This window comes from Salvelinus alpinus, chromosome 36, assembly GCF_045679555.1.
Source record: "Salvelinus alpinus chromosome 36, SLU_Salpinus.1, whole genome shotgun sequence".
Classification (NCBI taxonomy): Eukaryota; Metazoa; Chordata; class Actinopteri; order Salmoniformes; family Salmonidae; genus Salvelinus; species Salvelinus alpinus.
In genome coordinates, this window is record NC_092121.1 from 11,150,318 (window position 1) to 11,162,374 (window position 12,057).

The window sequence follows — 12,057 nt, forward strand, 5'->3', positions numbered from 1 at the left end:
TCATCCGGTCATGTGACACTCTGGATGCCCCCTAAAAGCAATTTCAACCGCTTTGAAAAATGACGCCTGGTAACCCCAAAAAAATACCAGGTGCATGAAAAGTTTGGACTTAGAATATTTTTTGAAAACCTCCATAAATCACTCAGGCCATTGACTCGAGAAGAAAAAACATAAAATATTTTCCAGAAGAAAAAACAGAATATTTTTTGAAAACCTCCATAAATCACTCAGGCCAGCACCCATTGATTTGGGGCGGTAGTATAGCGCTCCCAGAGCGGGTATGGAAGTCTGGATCCCCCCTAAAAGCATTTAAGGCTCTGTGTGTCTTTAAGCACCATACTTTTTCACTCCATCCTTGCTGTGTGTGTGTGTGTGTGTGTGTGTGTGTGTGTGTGTGTGTGTGTGTGTGTGTGTGTGTGTGTGTGTGTGTGTGTGTGTGTGTGTGTGTGTGTGTGTGTGTGTGTGTGTGTGTGTTCTCGTTTTTGAGATCGTATTAGGACCTCAACTTATATAATGTGTGTGTGTGTGTGTGTGTGTGTGTGTGTGTGTGTGTGTGAGAGAGCTTTTCTTTGACATCTGTTTAGCGAAATTACTGATTTACAGTTCATGAGGGTTGACCGATTCACACATTTAAAGTTTTGGAAAGATCTGACTTTTTTAAACCTTCGAAACAGCACCTATGACCCCATTTTAAGGCACTTCCGGTTGGCACAGGAAGCTATAAGTAAATACATATCCTGATCGGGGTATGCTTTTACAGAATCCTGTTTTAAGTCTATACGTTAAGAACGGACTGATTTACACAGGGTTGAATGCACTATATATCACAAACTGCTGGTTGGGTATGGCAAAACACTTTTAGGGTGATTTTATCACTTCCGGTTGCTCCAGGAAGCTTAGAATCAACACAGGTAGACCTCATAGTGGCTTGATGGATTGTCATTGAAGACAGGTTCATAAGACATTCATAACCCACATAGGCTTCAGGTTGAATTTAGGGGTGCAGGCAATGTGTTCCTATGGGGTGAGATGTCATTGTAAACTGTTTGATGTAAACACCTTCTTTTAACTGTTTAGGGTTAATGCCACACGGTCAATGTTAGGCTTGCACAGAGACCTTAGGAACGTTCCTGAGGTCAAATTGTGCTTCTAAACCTTAACAGTTCTCTCTCTGTCTCCCAAAAGCAAAAGACTTGAAATGTAGGTCAAGGGTCATCTTCTTGTCACTGTCGCTGCGCTCAGACCGAGCAAGCTACGGTCAAGCGGGGCATCTCGTTGAACTCGGCACAGCTATGGTGATGTCATTTTTAGTGGTGATTTCAGAATGCTATTTTGGTGGTTTTTCACTGTTGAAACATATTGCAAATGCACAAAAGTCAACTAGCAAGTCAGTGTCCATCAGCCAATTAGATATTTTCAGACACCAAACTGATACCATCTGACTCCAAACTCACTTTTTCCAACTCGTTTAGAAGCCAACTATCACATATTTCAGAGCAGGCCCAAAATTCACAGCGCCTTCCATTTAAACCATAATAAAACAAATAATACGTAGTTATGTTCTAGCTGCGGGTCCAGTTTTCACATTATGTTTAGCCCTATGTGAGGCGACCTCGAATCCCAAGTTTCGGCTCGATAGGTCATTCGGTGCCCGAGCAAAACCTTAATTGGTGCTGAAATTCCACTTTTTTCCATGCCTTGCTACGGGGTCCTTGAATGAGCTATCGGACAGAAATGTTGGGGTCCGTCTCTATGGGCCGAGCCGGTTTCAATGCACCTAGTCTTGCAACTCTGGGACTTTTCTAAATGTCACCATTTTGTAATGCTCAAAATGAATTGAAGTCAATGCAAATGCACCGAGGCTTTTTATCGGTCCGAGAACCTTCTAGAGCCACATAACTCACCGTGCTTAATTGACCTGAGCTCTAGAACAGGTTTGTAAAGTTTCAGAACTCTAGGTCTGACGGTTCTTTAAAAGTTCAAACAAAAGTAACTATTGCAGGCACTGTCTGCCTCTAAGCCCCTCAGTGTGTCACTCCATCCTTTCTGTGTGGGTGTGTAAATTTTCCCTTGAAATCTGATGGGATGAATGACTGATTTACAGTTCATGAGGGTTGCCTATTCACATATATTAAGTTTTGGAAAGATTTGACTTTTTTAACCCTTCGAAACAGCCCTTTTGACATCAATTATGGCACTTCCGGTTGGCACAGGAAGCTGAACCTAAACACATATCCTCATTGGAGTGGGCTTTTACAGAATCCTGAGTTTTAAGTCTTTAAGAACTCACTGATTTACATAGGGTTGAATGCACTATTTCTCTCAAACTGCAGGTTGGGTATGGCAAACACTTTTAGGGTGATTTAACCACTTCCGGTTGCTACAGGAAGCTTAGAATCGACACAGGTAGACCTCATAGTGGCCTGATGGATTGTCATCGAAGACAGGTTCATAAGGCATTATTAACCCACATAGGCTTCAGGTTGAATTTAGGGGAGCAGGCAATGTATTCCTATGGGGAGACATGTCATTGTAAACTGTTTGATGTAAACACCTTCTTTTAACTATTAAGGGTTAATGCCACACGGTCAATGTTAGGCTTGCACAGATCGGGAGGACCTTAGGAACGTTCCTGAGGTCAAATTGTGCTTCTAACCTTAACGGTTCTCTCTCTGTCTCCCAAAAGCAAAAAAATATGAAATTGAGGTCAAAGGGTCATTTGGGTCCTTCTTCTTGTCCCTGTCGCTGCACTCAGACCGAGCTAGCTACGGTCAAGCGGGGCATCTCGTTGAACTCGGCACGGCCTGGAGATAATGGCAATGCCATTGCAGGCTTTGTGTGTCTTTAAGCACCGTACTTTTTCACTCCATCCTTTTATCCCCTTTTCTTCGTGGTATCCAATCGCTAGTAATTACTATCTTGTCTCATCGCTACAACTCCCGTATGGGCTCAGGAGAGACGAAGGTCGAAAGCCACGCGTCCTCCGAAGCACAACCCAACCAAGCCGCACTGCTTCTTAACACAGCGCGCCTCCAACCCGGAAGCCAGCCGCACCAATGTGTCGGAGGAAACACCGTACACATGGTCCCCTTGGCTAGCGCGCACTGCCCCCGGCCCGCCACAGGAGTCGCTGGAGCGCGATGAGACAAGGATATCCCTACCGGCCAAACCCTCCCTAACCCGGACGACGCTAGGCCAACGGACCTCCCGGTCGCGGCCGGCTGCGGCAGAGCCTGGGCGCGAACCCAGAGACTCTGGTGGCGCAGCTAGCACTGCGATGCAGTGGCAGAGCTTCGAGACCCACTTAAAAAATGTTCGTCTGAACACACTGCAACTGGATCTGTAACTTTCTTTTTTTTTTTACTCCTTTTTGTGAACATGACCAATTTGTCAATGTACGATTTCTCTTAAATTACGATAGATAAATGTCTGGTTCTTTTTTTCCTGACACCGTATGCTTATGTACTTTGACGTGAAGCGGTCAAATTAGCACCCTACTTTACGTTTTTGACCTTTAATCCCAGAAAAATGGCCATAACTCAAAAAGCGTTGAGGCCTCGACGCCATCTTGTTCGGGGCCAACTGTCCATTACGTCTTCGAAATATTTTCCGTTTAGGAGAAAAGGCCACATGCATTTGCAATGTGCTTGTGCATTTGCAATATTATTTATTTTCCCTCTGTCGGGAATTTCCTAGACTGCGGAAAAATGACCAAAATGTGTTATTTTTATAAAACGGAAACCGAACGTCCGAGAGATTTAGTTTGATGACTTCCTGAAAGATCTCTCCCCCGCGCACGGCCCGACGCCGTCCGCGAATTTTAGAAACGTTGCAGGACGTCTAGTAAGGGACCTTACATTTGCAATGTGGCGTTTCTCACTAACCATATGGCGAGTGCTAAAATGTTCCCTTAAGGTATGGAAAGGCCTTGGAAAGGCCATAAGTGTAAGCCAACATAATTCATTATTTTACATTAACATGTAATACATGCATTATGAAGAAAATGGTGTAATTTAGGCTCCACGAAATATGAAATGGGTTATGAAGAAAATCGTGTATGGTTGCCTACATGACAAAAAGGCGTTCTGATTACAAGTGCACCAGTATCCAAAGTATTAAGCGAAATCAAGCACAGAAAACAGCATTGGCATTAATAAAACAATATTTCCCACGAATTAAGTCTTTTCTCAAAAATTCTGTTCAGCAAGTCTAAAACAGTACATATAGGCATACAACGACACATTTTAAAACATGGTTAAACAAAGACAACATTTCTGTATATTCATGACGTTGAATTAGCCATTAAGAAGAACAAAAATGAAATACAAATTATCGCGTCTACATGGTTGTTGCAACGGCTTGTGTGTCACCTACTGGTTAAATTTGTGTCTTTTCGCACGAATTAAGTAGCACAGAAATTCGTGTATTTTCAAACGAATTGAACCACCCCAAAACACCCCAAAAATGCACAAAAACGCACGAAATCTGCTGAAATACATTTTGTACATATATGAGCGAATTGAATGTGAGACTGTGTTGCATTATTTTGTAAGGAAACCAATATCTAAATATCTAAAAACAAAGAATATAAATATCTAAATATATTTAGGCCTATATATCCCTTTAAAATTCGCTAATATTTGTCCACGTTTTATGAAATCATTTTGATTTCAAACTGGAAGATATGTAGCCCTAGGTTTAGGCCTGTATCACTAATTTGAACCCTCTGAAGGCCTAACTACACTCTAAAAATAAAAGGTTCCTGAAGTACCCTTTAAGGTTTCTTCAAATTGAAACTGTTGGGGAACCCCTATAAGTTCTTTGAAGAACACTTTAAAAGGGTTCTTCAAAGAACCCCTTTTAATGGATCCTCAAATAACCTTTTGGGGTACATTCTTGAACTACCGCCCCTCCCCAGTTATTTTTCTCATTAATAATAATATCCATAACAATAACACAATATTTTAGTTCTCAGTGTTTATTATGATGTTAGTGGCAAAGCAGAATAAAAAAAATCTAAATATTTTGAAACTCTCAGCAGTGCCCCAAGTCCAATAGATATAACCTCTGGGCACTAAAAATGGCCCCCAAAAGGTTCTTCCAAGAACCCCATAAGAGGTGGGGTTCATCGAGGAACCTCTCTAGTTGGTGGGGGTTCGTGCAGGAACCTAACTGCCCAACTGAAACATTTGGATTTGAAAGGGAAGCAGGAGACGGCACTTATCTGAAAAATGTAAAGATCTCCTCAATTTAAGGTAAGGTTTGTCCCTTGTATGATCTAAATGTATATTGTTTTATGATGAGCTATCTTTTCATATTTGTGCAAATCTTTCTAAAACAGAAAATGGACGCAATTCAATGGATACCAATCAACAAAGAGGTAAGAATATGTAGGCTATAAGAATATGTTGAAGGCTTGGGTGCAGATTGTAAGGGTGCGAACTGGCGGCAGAGTAGTCAGACGCAGGAGAGAAATAGCTGTTTCCAACGGCTCAGTTTATTAACAAAACCCACCAGAAAACAGAATAAATCAAATAAATGGGTACATAACCCAACGCACACCAGGACAGACGTGCACAAGCACTTACAATAAACAATCACCGACAAGGACATGAGGGGGAACAGAGGGTTAAATACACAACATGTAATTGATGGGATTAACCAGGTGTGTTGGAAGATGAGACAAAACCAAAGGAAAATGAAAAGAGGATCAGTGATGGCTAGAAGGTCGGTGACTTCGACCGCCGAACGCCGCCCGAACAAGGAGAGGGACCAACTTCGGCGGAAGTCGTGACACAGATGGCGGATTGGTATTGGTATGTTATGCAGATCACATCTGCCATCCTCTTTCCTTGCTTCATCATTGAATATCCCATAGGCCTCTAGATTATGGACAAAGTATGTGTATGAAAACCATAATCAAAACAGTTTCTTTCATTCACATTCCCCAATTTTTAGAGTGAAGAAACCTTGTACCATCAGTACAGGAGAGCGTTTTCCATAAACAATACTTCAAAAAGATAAATGCTTTTAAATGTAGAGCTTCCAGCCTAACGGACTGGAGTTCTGAGCTTGGACCGAGCTTGGCGGCCACACACACGGTGATGCAGTCGGCGAGTAGCTGTGGAGAGTGGACGGTAAAGGAACCAGATGGAGAATGTAATATTGGAATAAGCTTTACATCGGCTCATAACGCTATTTAATTCATAAGACGATGTATTTTTGTATTTTGTTTCAGTTTGCTAAAGTGTAATACTCACCCTGAAGTTATCGGGATCCACGTGCAGTTTCTCGGAGTGCATCACACTCATTGCAGCATAGGTGTTCTTGATGTCATCCAGGTTCTGCACAGCTCTGTCCAGTCCGTGCATCACGGTCTTTCCGTGCTTGGCCACGGCGGGGTTACCCATGATGGCAGCGGGTGTGGACAGGTTGCCGAAGGTGCTAAAGTGTCTCTGAGTCCATGGAGACACGATCAGAAGTCTAAAAAGAAATAAAACAGGCTGCCATTACAATTATACTTCACAATCAATATGGTCTGTATCGCACCAAAGGTGAACACCGCGGTTTCCTACTGCACAATTAGTGCTAATATATCCTGGGTATAGAACGAGGTTTGTTTTGAGTTATTTAGGTAGGTAGCCTATTATCGTGTTATTATTTAATGATGTCTACATAAATATTATAAGAATGTACCTGGCCAGGGCCTGGGGTCCGATCTCATCCACGCTGATCTTTCCCCACAGGCCTACGATGGCACTGCGCTCAGCATCTGTCCAGTCGACCATGTTGACGTTTGTTTGTGGATTTCCGTTGGTACTTGCAAAATGTTACAAGGGACCCCTGAGCTTTTTGTCTCCTGCGACGTCCAATTTATTGATGTTCAGTATCTCCGCCCTGAACAGAACACAGAAAATGAAAAATGATTGGATGAACGTCTTGAGGGGGCAAGGTCCTCGAGTGTGGCACATATCGTCATTGTGTCAACTTCATCCCACCTTTAAAGATAATGCTTGGTCATTTAGGCGTTGCCAAATTCAAATGATTATGGATGGAATAAACAAGTCATGATTAGCCTTCATCGGCATTTTTGTCAAAATGTAGTTATTGACATAGCCTTGTTCTATTCAATGTTCTCTACATACTACATATAGTTCTTAATACCACAATTCATATTGTTTTAAGTTCAAAATAGTATCTGACACCATTCAACCCAATGAAGGTTCGGAACTTTAATGCCAATTATCTCAGGAAAAAAAGTTATTTAGCCCTACATTTTATTTTTATTTATCGTTGAAATATTCACAATGAATTGCAATATTATCTTTATTAAATGCGAATTATTTATGTGTTTATTTAGGAGGAAGCGTAGATTGTGAGTAAACTATTAAAGAAAGAGCATGACTCAATGTGTTTTATCTTCATATTCAGACAGACTCACCCATTTGAAAGTTCCATATTTCTGGTCTTTTTGAATGATTAATCGAAATGTCAGTTGGTGACTAGTCGTTTTATAGGCCTTCATCAGGGGAATTGACAAGTTCTAACTGGACACTACTCAATGTGGATGTTAGCCTATTTCATTCAATGAAACTACAGCTTTTTGTTGAACTCCACTGAAATACAATGCACGTAACCTATATATTGTTACAATGTTTAGTGATAGGCCTTTGTAAAAAATGATCATATGTAAATCTGAAATGTCATAGAGTAAAAATTGTAAGTCAGAGAACGTTGGGGTAAAATGTTGACAGTGTGTATTTTAGCCTATTAGCTTCTCTGGGATAGTTGGGAAGGTAGTGTCCCACTTGGCCAAAATCCAGAAAAAATGTAGCACGCCAAATTCAAATATATTACTATAAAAATCTATCTTTCATGAAATCATGCATGAAAGACACCAAATTAAAGCTACACATGTTGTGAATCCAGCCAACATGTCTGATTTCAAAAAGGATTTACGAGGAAAGCACACCAAACGATTATGTTAGCTCAGTACATAGCCACAGAAAAACACAGCCATTTTCCCAGCAAAAGATAGTAGTCACAAAAAGCAGAAATAAAGATCAAATTAATCACTATCCTTTGATGATCTTCATCAGATGACACTCATAGGACATCATGTTACACAATACATTTATGTTTTGTTCGATAATGTGCATATTTATATCCACAAATCTCGGTTTACATTGGCGCCATGTTCAGAAATGGCTCCAAAATATCCGGAGTAATTGCAGAGAGCCACGTCAAATAACAGAAATACTCATCATAAACTTTCATGAAAGATAAATGTTTTACACAGAATTAAAGATACACTTGTTCTTAATGCAACCGCTGTCAGATTTTTAAAAAACCATATGAGTTCTGTTATACTCACAGACATCATTCAAACAGTTTTAGAAACTTCAGAGTGTTTTCTATCCAATAGTAATAATAATATGCATATATTAGTATCTGGGACAGAGTAGGAGGCAGTTCACTATGGGCACGCAATTCATCCAAAAGTGAAAATGCTGCCCCCTATATCAATTAACACAAAAACGATGTTTCAAGTCAGAATTAGGCAGGTCTAATGCACCAAAAAAGTAAATGATTGCCTACTTCATCCATATTTTATTTTATTTAGCAAAAAAAGTCATGTGTAGTTCCAGTAGTTAGCTGCTACATGGGGAAAAAAGTTGTTAACTACTGAAAACCCTAACTCGATTTCAATGTAGTTCAACTCCCACCAAGCTACTGCAAAATGTAGTTAAATTACTAGTTGAACTACCAGGCACCAGGCACACAGTGGCAAGAGAATATTGTGAAATGTTATATAATGATGTTCATTAGAGTTGTCACGCGTGATAAATGGGACACTAAACGCTCACAGGCTATAATTACAGGCGGATATTGTGTTCATACAGGAATTTAACAGACACAGAGGCACTGAAATTTAGAGGAGGCTGGGTTGCAGAAAGTTATCATAGCTCATTTAATTTCAAACAAAATGGGGTGATTATTCTGATATGCAAAATACTTAATTTTGTAATGTTGAGGCAACACTCTGATGAGTTTAGCAGGCTTATCTGCATTGAGGCTTTTATAAATGGGATTAAGGTAGTGTTATGCAACATATATGCTCCCAACAAGGAGGACCCTGATTTTAATCATGAGGTCAAAGTTATACTGGGAAATATGGAGGGGCAGATTGTCCTTGCTGGAGACATCAACCAAGTGATGGACAATTTGATTGGTAAAAGTACATTTACAGGTAACTCCATGCCAAAGGATAGACTTGCAATACATATGCTAGCAGTGTATATGGGCCTTATAGATATATGGAGATTAGTCCATCCTAATGATAGAGAATATACTTTTTTCTCCCACTGTCATAAGACACACTCCAGAATAGATTTCTTCTTGATATCTAATTTCATGGTTAATAATGTGTTTGATTGCAAGATTGGGCCCATTGCCCTCGCAGATCATGCTGTTGTAGGGTTACATATTGATATAAACGCCTACATTTGTAGAAGGGTAGATTTAGTCTCAACACCATGCTGTTACAAGATGAGATATTTATCCAATCACTAGCAGATGATCTTAGATCCTTTTTTGAGATCAACATAGGCTCAACTGAAAATATTTCCACCGTATGATAAACCTCTAAAGCATATATTAAAGGGAAAGCACATGCATCCAAAAAGAAGAGTGAAGGGGCTGAAGGAGTAAAAATATTAGAAACTGAGATATGTGATTTGGAAAGGGATTTGGCAAGACATTTCACAGATAGCACATTTCAAACTGCCTGCAAATTGAAATTTCAGTTGCATGAAATGTATAACAAAAAGGCAGAATGTGCACTATTTAGACAGAACCAGTTTTTATGAGGGAGATGAGAAGACAGGCAGGCTACTAGCAAGACACCTAAAAATGCAGAACAAAGCAAATAATTTGTAAAAATCCAAATAACTTCACAGATCTTCATTGTAAAGGGTTTAAAGTGACTATGCATATACAGTTGAAGTCGGAAGTTTGCATACACCTTAGCCAAATACATTTAAACTCAGTTTTTCACAATTTCTGACATTTAATCCACGTAACAATTCCCTGTCTTAGGTCAGTTAGGATCACCACTTTATTTTAAGAATGTGAAATGTCAGAATAATAGTAGAGAATGATTTATTTCAGCTTTTATTTCTTTCATCACATTCCCAGTGGATCAGTTTACATACACTCAATTAGTATTTGGTAGCATTGCCTTTAAATTGTTTAACTTGGGTCAAACATTTCGGCTAGCCTCCCACAAGCTTCCGACAATAAGTTGGGTGAATTTTGGCCCATTCCTCCTGACAGAGCAGGTGTAACTGAGTCAGGTTTGTAGGCCTCCTTGCTCACACACGCTTTTTTAGTTCTGCCCACAAATTTTCTATGGGATTGAGGTCAGGGCTTTGTGATGGCCACTCCAATACCTTGACTTTGTTGTCCTTAAGCCATTTTGCCACAACTTTGGAAGTATGCTTGGGGTCATTGTCCATTTGGAGACCCATTTGCGAGCAAGCTTTAACTTCCTGACTGATGTCTTGAGATGTTGCTTCAATATATCCACATAATTTTCCATCCTCATGATGCCATCTATTTTGTGAAGTGCACCAGTCCCTCCTGCAGCAAAGCACCCCCACAACATGATGATGCCACCCCCGTGCTTCACGGTTGGGATGGTGTTCTTTCAGCTTGCAAGCCTCCCCGTTTTTCCTCCAAACATAACAATGGTCATTATGGCCAAACAGTTCCATTTTTGTTTCATCAGACCAGAGGACATTTCTCCAAAAAGTATGATCTTTGTCCCCATGTGCAGTTGCAAACCGTAGTCTGGCTTTTTTATGGCGTTTTTGGAGCAGTGGCTTCTTCCTTGCTGAGCGGCATTTCAGGTTATGTCGAAATAGGACTCGTTTTACTGTGGATATAGATACTTTTGTATCTGTTTCCTCCAGCATCTTCACACGGTCTTTTGCTGTTGTTCTGGGATTGATTTGCACTTTTCACACCAAAGTACACTCATCTCTAGGAGACAGAACGCGTCTCCTTCCTGAGCGGTATGACGGCTGCGTGGTCCCATGGTGTTTATACTTGTGTACTATTGTTTGTACAGATGAACACAGTACCTTTCAGGAGTTTGGAAATTGCTCCCAAGGATGAACCAGACTTGTAGAGGTCTACAAATCTTTTTCTGAGGTCTTGGCTGATTTCTTTTGTTTTGCCCATGATGTCAAGCAAACAGGCACCGAGTTTGAAGGGTGGCCATGAAATACATCCCCAGGTACACCTCCAATTTTTTATTTTTTTATTTAACTAGGCAAGTCAGTTAAGAAAAAATTCTTATTTTCAATGATGGCCTAGGAACAGTGGGTTAACTGACAAGTTCAGGGGCAGAACAACAGATTTTTACCTTATATTCGATCTTGCAACCTTTCGGGTACTAGTCCAACGCTCTAACCACTAGGCTAAAGCCATGACATTATTTTCTGGAATTTTCCAAGCTGTTTAAAGGCACAGTCAACTTAGTGTATGTAAACTTCTGACCCACTGGAGTTGTGATACATGTGAAATAAGTGAAATAATCTGTCTGTAAACAATTGTTGGAAAAATTACTTGTAGATGTTCTAACCGACTTGCCAAAACTATAGTTTGTTAACAAGAAATTTGTGGAGTGGTTGAAAAACGAGTTTTAGTGACTCCAACCTAAGTGTATGTAAGCTTCCGACTACAACTGTATGATAAACAGAGAGTAGCAGCAGCGTAAAAGAGGGGTTGGCGGATGGGGCGTGGCGGGACACAATGCAGATAGTGCAAGGGCCCTGGTTAGTCAGGCTTTTTGAGGTAATATGTACATGAATGTATAGTTAAAGTTACTATGCATAGATGATAATGATAAACAGAGAGTATCAGCGGGGGGGGGGGGGGGGGCACAATGAAAATAGTCCGGGTAGCCATTTGATTACCTGTTCAGGAGTCTTATGGCTTGGGGATTAAAGCTGTTGATAAGCCTTTTGGTCCTAGACTTGGCGCTCCGGTACT

The 12,057-nt window shown here is 40.5% G+C and overlaps 1 protein-coding gene across 1 annotated transcript; it reads right to left on the minus strand.

Annotated features, from left to right (window-relative positions):
- Positions 1-5,479: 5,479 nt before the first annotated feature.
- LOC139565351 (hemoglobin subunit beta-like) lies at positions 5,480-6,892 on the minus strand. The gene is made up of 3 exons (XM_071385622.1): positions 6,697-6,892; positions 6,261-6,483; positions 5,480-6,121 (listed from the first exon to the last, which is right to left on the minus strand). Exons 1-3 carry the CDS (start codon positions 6,786-6,788, stop codon positions 5,939-5,941), a joined length of 498 nt encoding a protein of 165 aa, XP_071241723.1. The 5' UTR covers positions 6,789-6,892; the 3' UTR covers positions 5,480-5,938.
- Positions 6,893-12,057: the final 5,165 nt, after the last annotated feature.